The 18,795-nt window shown below is 43.7% G+C and overlaps 1 protein-coding gene across 4 annotated transcripts in view; it reads left to right on the forward strand.

Annotated features, from left to right (window-relative positions):
• The window catches only part of CEP89 (centrosomal protein 89), a 76,926-nt gene that overhangs the window by 4,826 nt on the left and 53,305 nt on the right, over window positions 1–18,795 (forward strand). For 3 of the 4 annotated variants that reach the window (XM_059905055.1, XM_059905056.1, XM_059905058.1), the window contains exons 3-5: window positions 3,694–3,852; window positions 6,999–7,185; window positions 16,907–17,009. In XM_059905055.1, the coding sequence (XP_059761038.1) occupies window positions 3,694–3,852; window positions 6,999–7,185; window positions 16,907–17,009 (449 nt within the window). The remainder of the gene's footprint in view (window positions 1–3,693; window positions 3,853–6,998; window positions 7,186–16,906; window positions 17,010–18,795) is intronic. The other variant, XM_059905057.1, reaches the window with a different exon arrangement.

Raw genomic sequence — 18,795 nt, forward strand, 5'->3', positions numbered from 1 at the left:
AATAAACTGTACATATTTAAATGAATAATTTGATGTTATGACATATGTTTATACCTGTGAGACCATCACCATAATCAAGATAATAAATGTATCTATCATCCCCTCAAGTTTCCTCATGCCCCTTTGTAATTCCTCCCTCCTTCCCCCTCTCACTTCCCATACCTCGGCCCAGCCCACCCTCATCCCCATCCCAGGCAGCCATCGATCTGCTTTCTATCACTATAAGATTAGCCTCCATTTTCTAGACTTTTATGTAAACGGAATTATACAAAATACTTACGCTGGGTTCTTTCACTCAGCATAATTATTTTGAGATTCATCCATATTGTTGTGAAAATCAGTAATTCATCCTTTTAATTGCTGAGTGGTATTCCATTAGATGAATATGCCACTGTTTGTCCATTCACCTGTTGATGGATATTTGGGCGGTTTCTAGTTTCTTGGCTACTAGAAATAAAGCTGCTATGAATATTTGTGCACAAATCTTTGGACCTGTGGTTTCATTTCTCTTGGTAAATATTTAGGAGTGGAATAGGTGGGTCATATACTAGGGATATATTTAACCTATTAAGAAACTGCCAAACTATTTCCAAAGTTGTTATTCCATATATGTTCCCACCAGCAGGGTATGAGTTCCATTTTCTTCACGTGCTCACCAATGCTTGGTTTGATCAGTTGTGTGTGGGTGTCTGTGTCTGTGACTTTATAACTGTTTGACAATTAGCCATTAGCTCTCATTCACGTTGACTGTCTATAGGTTTTTTTGTTTTTATTTATTTATTTATTTATTTATTTTTGGCTTTGTTGGGTCTTTGTTGCTGCTTGCGGGCTTTCTCTAGTTGCAGCGAGCGGGGGCTACTCTTCATTGCAGTGCGCGGGCTTCTCATTGCAGTGGCTTCTCTTGTTGTGGAGCACGGGTTCTAGGTGCACGGGCTTCAGTAGTTGTGGCGTACGGGCTCAGTAGTTGTGGCTCGCAGGCTCTAGAGCGCAGGCTCAGTAGTTGTGGCACACGGGCTTAGTTGCTCTGCGGCATGTGGGATCTTCCCAGACCAGGGCTCAAACCCGTGTCCCCTGCCTTGGCAGGCAGATTCTTAACCACTGCATCACCAGGGAAGTCCCTGTCTATAGGTTTTTGAAGGTGGTGACAGGTGCATAGATAACAATGCTCTGTAGAGCTTGTTTGGTGAATCTTCATCTTCATTACACTTTCTGGACAACCATACTGATAAAGTATGGGATGTTCCTTATTCCTTTGGCCCAGACAGTTTTGTTGCACCTGGAGTCCATGTGCACATCTGTGGTTCCCATCAACTTCCTGGCAAATTTCTGGATCTCTTCAGGTGTCCAAGGGGCACCTTTCTTGAAGCTTGCTCCATGGATGTGCTTGTGAATGTTGGTGGGTTATTCTCTGGTCACCACCTCATTGATGGCAGACTGGCCCCTTCTTCTCTCCACCCTTCTTTGTGAGAGCCATTCTGCCAGGCCCAGGTTGAAGGGATTGTCTTAGCCAGTCTTTTAAATTTTGGACATTCTAATAGGTGTGTAGTGGTATCTTTATGGTTTTATTTTGCGTTTCTCTAGTAACTAATGGTGTTGAACATCTTTTCACGTGCTTATTTGCCATTGTATATCTTCTTTGGTAAAGTATCTGTTTAAATCTTTTGCCCACTTTAAAAAATTGGGTTTTGTTCCTATTACTGTATATATAACACTATTCTGGATATATATTCTGGATACAAGTTCTTGTATCACATACAAATCACATACAAATATGTGATTTGCAAATATTTTCTCCCCATCTATGGCTTATCTTTTCATTTTCTTAACAGCCTTTCAGAGAGCAGAAATTCTTAATGTTTATGAAGTTCAACTTGTCAACTTTTTCTTTTACAGATCATGATTTCAGTATCATATCTAAGAAATATTTGCCTAACCCAAGGTCATAAAGCATTTTCTCCTATATTTTCTTCTAGAAGTTTTATAGTTTTAGCCTTTACATTTAGGTCTATGATGCATTTTGAGTTAATTTTTGTGTATGGTGTGGGAGGTGTAGATTCAAGTTCACTTTTTTGCACGTGGGTATCCAGTTGTTCCAGCACCATTTGATGAACATTATCTATTGCCATGTAAGTAATTACACCAAAACTTAGTGGCTTTTTTTTTTTCTTTGCCATGCCGTGTGGCTTGCGGGATCTTAGTTCCCCGACCAGGGATTGAACCCGGGCCCTCGACAGTGAAAGCACGGAGTCCTAACCACTGGACTGCCAGGGAGTTCCCAAAACTTAGTGGCTTAAAACATAAAACAGTAGCATTTTTTATCTCATATCTTACTATGCTCTTTAAGTTATTTTTTCCTTTCTGTATTTCATTTTGGTTATTTTCTATTGTTTTGCCTTTAATTTCACTAATCTTTTCTTCTGCAATGTGTAACCTACAGTTAATCCCATCCAGTGTAATTTCCATCTCCTGAAGTTCAAGTCTTTTTAATAATATTCCATGTCTCTACTTACCTTTTGGAACATAATTAGAATAACTGTCTTAATGTCCCTCTCTGTTACTTCTAACGTGTCAGCTCTGAATGGGTTTTGATTGATTATTCTCTTCATTATGGGTCATGTTTTTCTGTCTCTTTGCATGCCTAGTTTATGTATGTTTGCATACTAGATAGACACTTTTGTGAGTTTTACCTTGTTGAGTGCTGGATATTTTTGTATTCCTATAAGTCTTCTTGAATTTTGTTCTGGGATGCAGTTAAATTACTTGGAACCAGTTTGATATTTCGGGTCTTGCTTTTATGATTTGTTAGGCAGGGTCTGGAGCAGTGTTCAGTCTAGGGCTACTTATTCTCCACCACCTTTAGAGTGCTGTACCCAGTGTCCCGTGAATTATAATGTTTTCCCATCTGTCTGGTGGGAGCAGTCACTATCCCCAGCCCTGTGTAAGCACCTGGCACTGTTCCTCTAACCCTCGTGGATGGCTCTCCCCCAGCCTTCTGTAGTGTCCTCCCACTCTTGCACTGAGGAGCATTTTGCTGAGCACTCAGGGGGCCTTCTGCAGGTTTCTGGAGTTCTCTCTGTTCAGCTCTTTCCTTTCTGGTACTCTGTCCTGCAAATTCTATCTGCCTTGGTGTTCCCTGACTCTCCACTCCATTTCCACAACTCGGCCTGGCTCCACCTCATTTCCTCCTCCCTGTGCTGTGACCCGGAAATTCTCTCAAGCAGTAAGCTGGGACAATTAATTGTTTATTTTGCTTTTTCAAGTGGGAGGGTAAACCCATGACTCTGTCTTTCCTTTATTATAATTTTGAATAATTTGCTCATTTCTTTTATATCTTTTTATTTCTCCTTTTTTTTTTCCCCATTCTGATCTTTCATTTTTATAGGAACACTACTTGAATATAGACTGCCTGGATTACAGACCTGGTTTCATCTCCCATTAGCTAGGAAAGCTTAGACAAGTCATTTAATGTCTTTGAAAAATGGAGATGACAGTAATATCCATTCATACAGTTGCTGTGGGAATGAAGTGAGATTGTGTGATGGCACATAACAGACTACAGGCACGTAGCCAGTAGATACACACTGAACACTGTAGAACTGAAAGTAAACCTTGATTAATTCATGTATCCTGTTGTTCAACCTTCAGCTTGAGGGTTCGTGTCTCACTGGCTCACTGGGGTGTTTTTGTCCATAGATCTGCTCTGGCTGCAGCCATTCTAGCAACAACATTGACTGGCCGGACTGTTGCCATTCCTCAGCCTCGCCGGAGATCCCACTCTGAGAGTGACACGACCTACATTGAAAAGGACAGTTTCATCGAGCCCTATGCCACCATCTCGGAGCTGAGGCATCAGTAAGGACCATGTCACGGGTTCAGCTTCCTCTCGGGGCAGAGGCAGGGCAGCTCTGAGCGTGTGTGTGTGCGTGTGGGTGCATGTGGCTATAGGACTAGAGCTTAGTACTCAGGTTTTCATCACCAACGTCAAAGGGATACTGTCTTGGGACATTAATCGGTCTTGAATGTATCCGAATTTTCTCTAGAGTGGATCTTGTTAAATTATAGCTTGTGAAGACACCGGTTGCTTTCATGGCAACACTGAGCTGGTGAATTCAGTGCTGCTTTTAGCCACAACCTAGGTGGTGAGAGTTGTCAGTCCCCACTTCTCGTGTATCTCCTCTCTGAACGGTCGCACTGAATTTACCTTTGTTGACGCCTACTGTAACCTTTCTTCTTTAACATCACTTTCTCTACTGCTTGAGCTGGATTAGAGCTGACATAGGGCCAGGAGTCAGGAAGGTTTCCTCCTGAGGGAGAGGGCACTGGGGGAGAGCTGCGGGCTATACAGGAACCAACTGGGAATGGGTTGGGAGGTGGTCAGTGTGGGGCTGGGATGAGAGAAGAGGGAGCATGACACATGTGAGCAACTGAAGGAAGACATTTGTGGCTGGGAGGAGTCAAGTGAGGTGGGGAGTCATTCGAGATGGTGCCGGAGGAGTGGGCAGGCTGGGGGTGCCTTTGGTATCCTGTTTTGAGGTTTGGTATCTCCCCCAGGAGCAGTGGGAAGACCCTGAGGACTTTAAGGGCTTGTGGGGTGGAGGTGGGGGATGCGTCACTAGATGTGCCTTGTGTCTGCCATGTTTATTCAATTTTGGTTTTTGAGGTTTTTTTTTTTTTTAACATACCAAAATATTCTTTATTTTTTCTGTAGTAAGAGCTATCAGTCTTTGTAGTTTCTGACATTATTGTCAAATCTAGGAAGATTTTTCCTATTACAGCATTATACAAATGCTCACATATTTCCTTCTAGGATGTGTTTATATTTTTGGTTTTTGAATTTTAATCTTGACTCCATTTTTGAGATGTTTGAATATAGCCTGTTTTTCTCCCGGTAAGAATTTATACTTTGGCTGAATAAGAACTGAAGATGAGGAAGTAATTCTGAAATCCATTGGAAAGAATAAGCAGATAAGACCATAAGAGGAAATCTGGAAAGGAAGAATAGTGATTCAGGGGGAGGGCTGCATTAGCCCCATCATATATATTTTTTTTTTAATAAATGTACTTATTTTATTTATTTATCTTTGGCTGCATTGGGTCTTCGTTGCTACACGCGGGCTTCCTCTAGTTGTGGCGAGCGGGGGCTACTCTTCGTCGCGGTGCGCGGGCTTCTCACTGCAGTGTCTTCTCTTGTTGCGGAGCATGGGCTCTAGGTGCACAGACTTCAGTAGTTGTGGCACGTGGGCTCCAGTAGTTGTGGTGCATTGGCTCAGTAGCTGCGGCGCACGAGCTCAGTTGCTCTGCGGCATGTGGGATCTTCCTGGACCAGGGCTCGAACCCGTGTCCCCTGCATTGGCAGGCGGATTCTTAACCACTGCGCCACCAGGGAAGCCCCAGCCCCATCATATTTTAAAACATTTAGTTGAAGTAGTTAAAGTAGAGGAGTGCTGGTTCAGTGATAGAGAGGTGCACGTGAACACCCTGAGGTGAACCTAGTGTTTGCAGGCATATTGAATCTTTTTTTTTTTTTTTTTTTTTTTTTAATTTTTTTCTGCCTTTATTTTCTTTTTTTTTTTTTTATTTTTTTATTTTTAAGTTTATTTATTTATGGCTGTGTTGGGTCTTCATTTCTGTGCGAGGGCTTTCTCTAGTTGTGGCATGTGGGGGCCACTCTTCATCGCGGTGCGCGGGCCTTTCACTATCGTGGCCTCTCTTGTTGCGGAGCACAGGCTCCAGATGCGCAGGCTCAGTAGTTGTGGCTCACAGGCCTAGTTGCTCTGTGGCATGTGGGATCTTCCCAGACCAGGGCTCGAACCCGTGTCTCCTGCATTAGCAGGCAGATTCTCAACCACTGCGCCACCGGGGAAGCCCAGGCATATTGAATCTTTAATAAAGGCAGCCCCACAGATAAAGGGAAAGGAAAGGATTCAACAGTATATTCATTAGCAGTATTAGAAAAAAATCAGCTTTGAGCCTTTCCTAATTCATACACCAAAACAAATTCTTATTGAATGAAAGGACTAATTTTTATATACATAGAAATAAGACCATGAAATCCTGTATCCAATCTTATCAAACCTCTCAGAGAGAGATGCCTGCTGTGTACTTCCAAGCTAAGAATTTGGAAGGTTAAAAAAAAATTTTTTTTTTGATCATCTGTATGTTAAAAAAATTTATAGTCAAAATAAGATCTATAGAATAGGAAAAATATTTATAGTAAATACAAAGTCAGGGTTTTAATTTTAGTAGATGGAAAAGTTAATTTCAAATTGGAATGGACTTACTAGAAGCAGAGTAGATAAATGGACAAAGGCCATGAGCAGACAATTCGCAGTAGAGGAGCCAGGGCTCACATCCAAATACATGGAAAAATAGCCCGTCTCAGGAAGAAATGCACATTTTTACAGTGAGATTTCAATTATTTTGGCAAGTTTTAGAAAATTATTACCAACATAGTTGCAGGTTGGGGAAATGATTTTGCGTGGACGCGTGTGGACCCACAAAATGTTCCTGCTGTCGGTGGTGTACTTTCCGTGTGTGTGTGTTTATACTGTTTGACTCAGCAGTTCTCCATATGGTTGTTTGTTTTATGGGACTAATCCTCAATACAGAAGAGATTTGCTGCACATTGACATTCATTACAGGGTTATTTATGATGGTGAAAATTGGGGTAAAAACCTATGTAAGGGGAACGGGTGATAAAACTGGTGTATGAACCTAACCTTTTGACTTTAAAAACTTGTTAACGAGGAGGCAAATTGTATATGTATGCAGAGATAATAACTATGAAAACCTAGGTGAAAAGCTAGAAAGAAATGCTAACAGTGTACAAAGAGGTGGAATTGTGGATGATATCACCCTTTAGCGTCTGTATATTTTGTAATGTGGTTGTAATACTTTACAGTGGGGCTTGAGGCAGTGCATTTAATACACGTATATGAACCTATGTGAAGCGTTAAGTGGCTTGTTTGTTTATTTTGCTCTTGAATGTTCTAATACAGACCACATAGGCAGAATGAGACGGGAAGAAGATCTTCTTTGCCATCCTTTGAAATGCTGGGCTACGAGGAGGAAGAGGACACTGACACGCACCTGTCATGCAGCCACAGGGAGTCGGGGGACACAAGTGCTCGCAAAGAAGAGGGAAGCCTCAGCGACGCCATTTATGCCGTGCCACACAGAAATCAGGTGCTTGTATCGTTCCAGCGTTTCTTCTGCACCTTGACATTAGCTCAGAGTCAGTTGTGTCGAGTGCATTAGTAAGGATTTTCCTTTTCTCTCTTCGGCAGTTGATGGCTTTTGTTTGGGGGCTTATTTCTTTTTAACATGTCCAGTCTCATTTTCTGTCTTGTTAGGCTAAAATTCGAAACTCTTTCCTTTATCTTTCAAGACAAGTCCTTCAAAAACAGAGATAAACATCTTCACATTCTTAACGTAGGTTTCCATCCGATGCTGGTCATCCTGCTCTTTCCTTTGACACCCCCAAAGCTAATTTTCCTGTCACTTTTCTGTATCGATGTGTACGTTGCATCGTTTCTTCAAATTCATGCCTGACGAGAGGAGTATGGTCACTCGCCTCTCCTTAGCAGCAGACGTTCTCTGAGTGCTTACCCTATGGGAGTCTATAAATCAAACTCTCACGTGCATTGATTTCCTGCTGTCTCGGTGACGTAGGTTCCGTTTACGGCCCCATCATACATGGGGGGGCCGAGGTCCAGAGAGGCTGAAGGAGCCCATTTCTCCACCATTGCCCGCGTGCCCTGGTTTAAACACTCTGCTCCCAGGGTTTTGGAAACTGGATAGCGCCGTTTCGTTAATGGCAAGAGACAGCACCATAATTTCTTTTCCCTTTCTCGCTTTTTTCTTTTTCACCATCACTATATTTATTTATTTATTTATTTATGGCTGTGTTGGGCCTTCGTTTCTGTGCGAGGGCTTTCTCTAGTTGTGGCAAGCGGGGGCCACTCTTCATCGCGGTGCGCGGGCCTCTCACTATCGCGGCCTCTCTTGTTGCGGAGCACAGGCTCCAGACGCGCAGGCTCAGTAGTTGTGGCTCACGGGCCCAGTTGCTCCGCGGCATGTGGGATCCTTCCAGACCAGGGCTTGAACCCGTGTCCCCTCATTAGCAGGCAGATTCTCAACCACTGCACCACCAGGGAAGCCCTTCACCATCACTATAATGTGTTATTTGTAGTGAGTATACTTATAGACTTGTAGCATCCAACTATAATATATACAGATTGAATATATTGACTATCCTCCACTATACTGAATCACATTTTAAGTGGCGTTAGGGAACTTATTTTGAGGAATCCTTATGTGAGTATTTCAGAAACTAACCATCACTTTCTAGCATATACAGACTTCAACATGCAAAGTTAGGTTTCTCTACAGCAAGGAGCACTGGACAGGCAGACAGCTGCCAAGAACCCAAGGAGGCCTGCGGGGCTCTAAAAGGCCTATGTGAGCTCCCACTGCCCCTCAGTCTGCACACTTCCTGGCTAGTATGTTGGACCCACGTTACAGATAGAGCTGTATCACTCAACTATTTTGGAAGTAAAGCTTGCTACCGCATTTCCCTCAGAGGACAGAGATTATAGTGACCTGTACAACCTCCTTTGTCGTTAACAGAACAGATAGTTTATTTTTTAGGCAAGTGTGTCATGGTGGCTCTAGGACCCATGTGCAGTATGGAAATTTTTTTTTTATTTTGGCCTCACCGTGCGGCATGTGGGATCTTACTTCCCTGACCAGGGATCGAACCCGCGCACCCTGTGTTGGAAGTGCGGAGTGTTAACCACTGGACCGCCAGGGAAGTCTCGGAAATGTTTTTTATTTAAAAATTTGAAAAGTAGAGCAAGGCAACAAACACTGGCGAGGGTTGGTGAGGATGTGGAGGAGCTCTCTGATGCTGCGGGAGTGGGAGTTGACCCTGTTGCTGTGGGGAGCTGTTTGGCACTGTCTATTAGAGCTGAACACGTGCATTTTCTATAACCCAGCCCCCCGAAACTGAGAAGCAGAAAATAACATAGCACGTTAGTGTTCTCACGCTCCAGAATGAACGAGTATTGACATCTTATCTTTTGTTTTTCGTTTTTTTTTTTTTTTGCTTCAGATTTTCTAATAAAAGAAAGAAAATTACAGTTAGGGTTGAAATCTTTGTCTCCCATCTGCTCCATCCCTGGATAGCCATCTTCTCCTGGATTTGGGATGTGTTCTAGAAGTCTGTTCTTATTCTTTTACTGCAAATAAGTGTCAATAAACAAATGTATTACTATATATATATTTTTAATTGTACAAAGGTCACCGTACTGAATCAATCTTTCCACCTCTCGGCTTTTTCACTCAGCATTGAAGTTTTGAGATGGATACATGTTAATTTATTTATCTACTCACCTACTGATGAACATTTAGGTTATTCCTTTGCACGTTTGGTACGTGTACCTATGTGTTCTTCACACTAGATGTTGCCGAATTGTTCTCCAAAGCAATGATTCCCATTTGCCTTCCCAGCAGCAGTATGTGTGTGCCGGTCTCCACGTTTCTGTACATTCCAGCCAACAGGAAAGCCTTTCCCTATACAGCCCAGGAGCCAGAGGTGGAGTATTAGTAACTGATTGCAGTTGAAAGGTCTCATCATAACCTGGACATTGTCCTGGCCGGTTGCAGATGGCATGAATGAAGGGGCCCTTAAGCTGGAAAGGGATTTCAGTTTCCCACAGCCTTACAATTAGTACAATAGGGGGAGGAAGACACATTGACCTTTTCTGAGCATTTGATATTTGCTAGGCAGCTCACACGTGCCATTTCATTTACTTCACACCCCTGGCGGTAAGTGTGTGAAGAAACAGGATAAATAACTTGCCCAAGATCATCCAACCAACCACCCAGTGGCAGAGGCAGGATTCAGATCAGGGCAACCAGTTTTCCCTGTTTAGAATTTAAATTGGTGTTTACAATCCTTGTGCCTATCAAGAATATTTCTTAGACATAGAGCTTTTTTTTGAAACTGAGCCAGTAGTCTTAAATTTATTATATGATTAAAATACATATCTTTGAAAAGAATAGACGTGTGGAGCATGTAAAACTGCTGTTTAATCACTAGATGGCACTAGCTCTGAAGCAGATACTGCCAATGGGGTATGTTTTAATTTAAAAGAAAAAAGTAAAATTGCCCTCCTTATTTTTACTATAGACATTCTATAATCTCAGGTAAATAATTTACAATTTTATTCTTTTTTATCGAAACTAGTAAGATAAGGAAACAGACCAACCCACATCAGGCAATTTGGATATAAGTCTCTACCTCATGCCTCTCTCTGTGTTTCAGGGTAGTTTGGGCAAACATCTTCATGTGAGGTGTGCACCCACTCAGAAATGGCCTAACAAATGGAAAGCAAGTCTTGTTTTCAGCAGTTGTCTTGTTGGTGCCACCCAAAAGTAAGGCTGCAAGGGAAGTGGGGTGGGTGAATGTGTGGTCAGTTCCCACAACACTAGGGCCCAGTGGAAAGAGCAACACCACGGACAGAGACCTGAGTCCAAGTCCCAGCTTCTCTACTTCCCAGTTGTGTGACTTGGGAAGTCTGATAATGTCTCTGTGCCTCAGCTTCTTCATCCTATAAAGGACTGTGTTAGGGAGGAAACTGTCTTTGGGTAGGTAAATAATTCAACACTTACTTGTTGAGCATCTGATTGAGTACTAGGTATTGTGCTAGGTGCTGGAGAATCAGTATAAGACAGACTCCACAGTCACACAATTAATAATTAATTAAAGGAAGGGTACACGGTGGCATGAGACCACATAACCTTTTCTGAGAGGACTGCTGAGAGTGACAGCAAAGAACGAGTTAAGGCCTTTCTTCTCCCCTTTGAGGTCACTTGATTTTTCTGCCTGATAACCTTTGTAGGTTCATTCTTTATCTTTTGAAGTTCAGTAATATCACCAGGATTAATCGTGGTGTTTATTATTTTCTGTCCTTTTTTCCTGAAACTTAGTGCATATAATTTAGTTCTGCAGACATAGATTTTCATCTCCCTTTTTTATTTTCAGGGAATATTTCCTCCCCTCTTTTATTTTATCTTTGACTGATTTCATCATCTGTTCATTGTATTCTCCATTGGGAACACTAGTTATGCGTTTGTTGGATATCCTTTGTCTTCCATGTCTATTATATTTTCTGTAATCCCTTGTCCCTCCATTTTCTTTGCAGCTTCATTCACTTTGTGTGATTTACTCTGTCTATCCTCATCTCTCTCAGCACTTTGTCACTATGTTTTATGGCTTCTCATATAGCTTTTACCTCTGTATTGGTTTTATTTTGCCTTTTGTTTTTGTGAGTTCTGCTGATTTACTTCACACATCTTTCTGTTGCCTTATCACTTTACCTGATCTCCTGGATCTCTTCTTTGGGTTCCTCATGTCAGACTGTGCTGTCTTTAACTTCTTTGAGAGTATAGAGCTGGATTCTGGATGGCAAAGGTGGGCTCTCCCAAGTGTCTCCCTTTAGCTTCGCCCGCCCTGTGGGAGTTACAGTACGTCTCCTGGGACCATCACATCCTTGCTCTCAGTGCACCCGTCAGAGAATCACTGTGGACCTTTGCAACCGTGACAGTTTGTGACTGTCGGAGCACCTGCATACCTGACGTCTGAGGAAGTTTGGCGGCTTCTGGCATTCTCCCTCTCTTCCACATTTCATAGGTTTGGTAGCTGTTTTCTGGCCATTGACTAAGCTTGCTTGCTTTTTTTCTTTTCATTCTTTCAATTGATTCCAACAGGTTTTAAGGGAGGAGAGTGTAGTCTAATTGCCTGCTACCATTTTCAAGAAGTCACTGTTAGGATGTTACTGAAGCTCCTCTGTCACACCTTCTTGCTCTTGTTGTGTTTGTGGATTTGCAGAGCATCTTGTCATAAAATATCATATATTCATTCATTTGTTCATTTATTCATCCAGCCAACTGCCAACAAACGGATATTTGAATGTCCTCCACGTCCTTGGATCCAGAGAGGAATCATTCATGCAGGGGTAAACCAGTTATCCCTAGAAACTTCTGGAGGCCAAGGAGTGGTAGGGAATCTTTGGCTGCTGTGGTTGAGGATTAGGAATGTCCCCCTTCTCTCTCCACAGTTTTTAATTTTTAATTTCTTTAAAATTTTCTTTCTGTTACACAAGTATACATGAATCCCCATGTCTTATAAAAACTTTTGATACTGCATATAAAGCAAACACTGCCCTGAAACCCTGCCGTTCCATCCCTCCTCTTCTCTCCAGGACAAGCCTCTGCAGTCACTTTGATGTCTATATCGTTTTCTTGGCTACAAATAATCAAATAGGCAAACAAAAGGTTTAAATAATAGACCTTTAACTCTCTCACATAACAAAATCAAAAGATAGGAGATTCCAAATTGTTTCAGCTGCCTGTCAAAGACTGGCACCTGAGATTCTCTTGGCTTGCTCTCTGAGGTCACCAAATGCAGCCAGTTCTTCCTGCAGAAAGGAGGAAGCGGGGCAAGGTCCTTCAGGCTGCACTGTGTTGATTACGGGGAACATTTTTTCCTGGGAGCCTCCCAGCAGGAGGTTCATTGGTCACATGCCCATCCCTTGACCAATTACTGGCTATTACTATGGACGGAGCCCACTTGCACTGAACAAAATCAGGGTTCTCTCAGCAAGGTAGAAGCGGGGCACTGACTGCTGGGTGGGCTGCGGTGCCTGCAGTCTCCCTGTCCACATTTACACACACACATCCCTGTGCAGATAGGAATGTCCACGGTTAGTGTATGCACGTGTAGACCGTTGACTCTGCTCTACCAATGCAAGCACCTCTGCATGAGCTGGACCCGCGTTGGTGGCAGTAGAAGGCCAGGATCTCAAGTCAGGCACCAAGCTGTCACTCCAGCCAGTTTGCAGAAGCCACCAAGAGTGAGTGAGCCCTGCCATCCTCCAGCGGTGGGGTCTCCTCCATGCAGCGGTGAGGAGGCGTGGATTCACAAACGCTTATTTCGCTTACCATAACGTGCCAAACCAAGGGAGGTCCAGCATGCTGTCGGACTTACAAAGGTCCCAGTGCAGGCCCGCGCGGTCCCTCTACCCCACAAATCAAAACTGCCCCTCCCAGAGTCAGTCCTTGGTCCACTGCACAATCTGACCACACTCTCGCCTGGACTTTACCCTGAGGTGGAGCTAAGTGAACCCTTCTGTTGCTGCACCACTAGTGTCTGTCCCTTTGGGCTGGGGTTCTTAGGTTGGCATCATCGATCTGAGGTGGGGCATCTGGGAAGGTGCCAGTGCCGTTTGGGGCTGCACCCTATGCGTCCTCAGGGTTAATCACCGCCGGCTCTTACAGTTGGCTCGCCCCACAGTCACAGGAACCTAGACGCTGCAGCTTCTTTGCCATGTTGCCAGGTGTTCCAATATCTTGCTTTCACCTCCAAGTAAGAGAAGATGTCACAGATTAGCTTTGCATATTTTTGAGCTTTATATTCATGGAATCATAGAATGTGTATTATTTTGCATCTGACTACATTTTTTGGTGTGTACAAATTTAAAATTATATCTTCCTGGTAAATTGAACAGTTTGTCACTATGAAGTGACCCTCTCTATCTCTAAAGAGGTTTTTTGCCATAATGTCTATTTCATCTGACATTCTCCATCTTTCTTTTTTTTAATTAATTAATTTTTAAATTTATTTTTGGCTGCGTTGGGTCTTCATTGCTGTGCGTGGGCTTTCTCTAGTTGCAGGGAGGGGGCGCTACTCTTTGTTGCGGTGCGCGGGCTTCTCGCTGTGGTGGCTTCTCTTGTTGCAGAGCACGGGCTAAATTTAGGCACGCAGGCTTCAGTAGTTGTGTCTCACAGGCTCTAGAGCGCAGGTTCAGTAGTTGTGGCGCACGGGCTTAGTTGCTCTGTGGCATGTGGGATCTTCCCAGACCAGGGCTGGAACCCGTGTCCCCTGCATTGGCAGGCGGATTCTTAACCACTGTGCCACCAGGGAAGTCCCCTCCATCTTTCTTTTGTTTGATATTTGCGTGCTATTTTTTTGGATATTTTTGGATATTTTGGATATTTTTTTCCAACCTTTAATTTTTTTTGGCCATGCCACGCAGCCTCGGCAGTGAGAGCACCAAGTCCTAAACACTGGATCTCCAGGGAATTCCCAATCCATCCTTTAATTTTAACCTTTCTGTATCCCTATGTTTAGCTGTGTCTTGTAAATAGCATCTAGTTGTTTTTTATTTTTAAGTTTACTGAGATATAATTCACATACATACTATTCATCCATTTAATGTTTACAATTCAATGCAGCATATAGTTTCTGTTAACCAAGTTTGGCAAACTTTTCCTTTGTCTTTTTACTGGACCATTTGGTTCTTTTATGTTTAACGTATTATACGGATATATTTGAGTTTAAATCTGCCATCTTTATTTTTCCTACTTGTCCTATTACTCTGTATCTTTTTTCCTCTTCCATTCTTTTGGATTGATGGTTTTTTTAGTTCTATTTCTTTCCCTCTACTAGTTTGCAAATTATACTGGCTTGTTTTCTTTTCTGATAACTACCCTGTAAATTCTAGCATGTACATTTTACCCTTTAAAATCTGAGTTAGCGTCCTAAGCAGGAGGAAGATGAAGGAGCTTAGGCCAGGGCTCCAGACGGATGAGGGAAAGGCCACTCCTGGCCTCCCTGACGGCAGCACCGTGGCTGAGTTGGCCGGCTTCTTCCTCCCTTCCTTCAGGACCCAAACAATTTTTGTTTTAGTAACCAGGTGATTTTCCTACTCAGAAGTATGTAATAGTTTAAAAAATGTTTTAAATTAAAACTTTTAAATTAGAGTGTTTTTAGAATATTGCCACAAATTCTTTAGGCTTATTTATCGATGTATTAAATATACACAAAAGGCATATAAGCCATAAGTGTACAGCTCAGTGAATTTTTACAAACTAGCCCCCATCCAGATTAAAAGAAAAAGAAGAACACTACTAGGACCCCAGAAGTCCTCCTCTGTGACAGAGAGGACTCACTACTTCCCCAAGAGTTAATCACTGCCCTGACTCCAAGAGTAGACTAGATCTTAGAAAATCACCGTAGGTTAGTTTTGCCTATTCTGAGGATTCTATGACTTTAATCATACAGTACGTACTCTTTGGAGTTTTTGAGAGTCTTCTGTCATTGTGTGTAGCAGTTGTTGGTTCATCCTTATTGCTGTATAATATCCAGTTGTACAATTATAACATCCAATTAGTTGTTCATTTTACTGATGATGAATATTTGGTTGTTTCCAGACTGGGGCTTTTAGGAATAGTGGTGCTATGAACATATGTGTGTATATTTCTGGTGGGTCTATACCGCTCATATATACTGATGAGTGATATATGTATGGTCATAGGGCATATGTACGATCAGTCTTAGTGCTAGTAGATGCTGCCAAACATTATTTTCCATAATAGGGTATCTTTAGCATTTTCTTTCTTTTTAAGTTTATTTATTTTATTTATTTATTTTTGGCTGCGTTGCGTCTTTGTTGCTGCACGCGGGCTTTTTCTAGTTACAGCGAGCAGGGACTACGCTTCATTGTGGTGCACAGGCTTCTCATTGCAGTGGCTTCTCTTGTTGCATAGCATGGGCTCTAGGCACACAGGCTTCAGTAGTTGTGGCACGCGGGCTCAGTAGTTGTGGCTCGCAGGCTCTAGAGCACAGGCTCAGTAGTTCTGGTGCACGCTTAGTTGCTCCGCGGCATGTGGGATCTTCCTGAACCAGGGCTCGAACCCACGTCCCCTGCATTGGCAGGCGGATTCTTAACCTCTGCGCCACCAGGGAAGCCCCTAGCAGTTTCGTATTTCCTTGATAAAAGTGAGTAGCGTAATGTATCTTTGACAGGGTGAACAAGGCAGATGGGTTCCTAGGAGACAAAACCTAAGAGGTCATTTCTTTTTAATCCCTTCAAATGATGAGTAGAGTGGGAGACCTTTCTGCTGCTCTGAGCTGGGTCGCCCTGGAGCCCTGTACCCAGAGCCTGGTGGGCCTAGCCTTAGCTTTTGGCTCTGAAATGCCCCTTCTCTTGGGCATCTTGCCAGTGAGTTCTGCCCCCTCCCTGCCAGCCATGGGGATGACCCTTCCACGGCCTGCAGCACAGCACAGCTAAGCCAAGCTGATCACATACGCAAGATACTATTCAGGATAGCAGAAGGGAAGCCAGCCAGGGAGCACCAGTCACAGCTTATTGCACAAGACATGGTTCACTGCTCTTCCCCTTGGGCAGCCTCTGTCCCCACCTCCCAGAGCCCTGCCAGTGGGGTGGTCTCCTGTTCATCAGGGGAGGTCCCAGTCATGGCCCACAGGTCTGTGAGGGGCAGCTCTGCAGCCCTGCCACCATTCATGATACCTACGTAGAAGATGCTCTCAGACAACAGAGGGGAGAGTTCCATTCCATCAGGAAACATTCACAGTGGACGTAATGGACCTCGATCCCAAACAGTTGCCTGGATGAGGGCTGTCACAGGGCTCGTCGGCAGGTCTTGTCCCATGCGGAGATGAATACACAGCATCAGTACCAAGGCAGGGTGGTACTGGGTGCTATGCAGAGCAGGCCAGAGGCAGCCCCTTTTCCTGAGTTGGTCCCTGGCAGGAATGGGGAAGGCGAGCTGCCCAGGTAGCATTGGGGGTGGGGTGGGGGTGGCTGTGAAGTTCTCGATGGCTTAAGCATAATTTGGGCGGCATTGCCTTTGCCACTGGGCTTCTCCTGAGGGACCCGAGATTTCATCCAGCCCTGCCAGGTGTGGTCCTTTTATGTCTTAGAGAGGAGGGAGCAGTGGAGAAGGTATGGAATAAGACGTTTGGGTTTGTTGGGAAGAAATTTGATACAGAAGCACTTATCACATAGTTGGTTGTTCCTTTGTCTTTTGTAACAAAAAGGTTCCATCGTCACATGGGGTAGACAGTGAAGATGAGGAAAATATTTCTGAACAAGATGGGTTTCCAGGCTCACCTGTTCCACCAGAGCGTACGCAAGAAAAAGGTAAAAATAAATTTTTTAAATTTAATATAAAAAAGCATTTTGTGGCAATATATATTGGTTAACTTGGGGGAACATGTAGCCCTTGCACCTTCATACTGTGGTTCCATGATTTTAAGTGGGAATATCCCTGAGTTTTGTTTTCACTGGGTTACAGTGAAAATAGTTGATTGCCTGGGTGTTAGGTCATCTTTAAAGCATGAGGCCCTCACATTGGAGTCCATTCGGCAGCCGTGAGAGGCCCCCTGGGGTGGAGGGTCAGGGCTCAGGCTCTGAAGCTCCACACGCTCCTTCCTCTCTGCGCCCCACGTCTAGCGCTGTGAGGGGAGGATACCCAGTGGTCTCCCCAGGATGAGCGAGTGAGCTTGTCTATCTTGTTCACTAGCCTAGCTCCAGTGGCTGGATCAGGGTCCTGGCCCCTGGCAGGCTGTCACTGCAGGTGTTTTGGATGAAAGAGTGCATGGACATGTTTATAATACAACTTTGTAATAGCGCATCCTTGTACGTTTCATTTGGCACAGTGAGAGAATTCAGCGCATTAAATGACAAAGGTAGTTTTCCGTTTCCTAAGAGGTGGCTTATGTTTGAGAAGCCTGGCATACAGTGGGCACCAGTCACTGCTTTATCAGGACCCTCAGAGTTGCTTAGGCTCAAGAAGACTCTCATATAAGTCAGTTCACAAGGGGACTGATTGATAAACAGAAGGCCAACCTACTAATACCTGTGCCAGAAAATGCCAGTTGATTAGGCCAGCGTATTTTATCCCTGTGGGAAATCCATGTGTATGTTCAATTCAAGTAAAAAGTATATCTCTTTTTAAATTACAGAATTAATACTTTCTCACTGTAAAAAAAAAAAACTGAAATGCAGAAATATAGGAGGTTAAACACACATAATTGTACTCCCGTAGAGTACAATTTTAACAACTTCGAATGCACCTGTGAATAAAATGCATGTTATTTTATTACCTGGCTTTTTTAAAAAATCATAACACATCCTGAATATCTCTGTGTTCATACGTGTCCATCCACTTTCTGATGTCTGTGTTGTCTGTGGCCTGATGTGTTATATATCAGTCAGAATCCAATCAGGAGACAGAGTGTACATGGTGATTTGAAAAAGGAAAGTTTAATGTAAAGAATTATTGACTATAACAGAATTGCCTACTAAGGAGTAGAGAGAAATCTAAAGAATGCAGGAATGGCAGATAGAGGGAACAGCTGCTCCCTCTTTAGTTAACAGAGAGCCCCCAAGAGAAGAAACATTTGGAGAATCTCCAATGCAGACATTGGAGAGGGTGCAGCTGCGGCCCACTGGCGGGTGGAGAAGTTAGCTGAGGTGTGTTGCTAACAGAACTCGCTGGAAAGCTGCCCTCTCCAGGGGAATTCCAGGAGAAGCCACCCATGGGGAAGTGCTGCTGGCCACCTAGAAAGAGGGAAGAAAGGAGGAGAGGGGAGAGAAAAAGAGGAACGCAGGGAAAGAGAGGGGCGGAGACAGCCTTCTGGGATGAGGAACCCAAGCCCCTTCCTCCTCCAGTGTCTCTTCTGCGCCCTCTACTGATGAAGTTTATTATTGCGCCACCTGGCAAGGTAGCGCTGCTGCAGTAACACAAGCCAGCAATAAAGGTGGGTTTGGAGTTGAAAGGCAGTGTGGTAACTGGCGCACTTGGTAACACAGGTGGTGTTGAACTGGGAACGCAGGTGGTGGTTGGGAGAGAGTTCAGCTCCTCCAGTGGTTTTTGGTTTGTGATGGGCATTAAAAGCCCCTGGACACTTGTGAAAATGCCCCA

Source organism: Balaenoptera ricei, chromosome 19, assembly GCF_028023285.1.
Source record: "Balaenoptera ricei isolate mBalRic1 chromosome 19, mBalRic1.hap2, whole genome shotgun sequence".
Classification (NCBI taxonomy): Eukaryota; Metazoa; Chordata; class Mammalia; order Artiodactyla; family Balaenopteridae; genus Balaenoptera; species Balaenoptera ricei.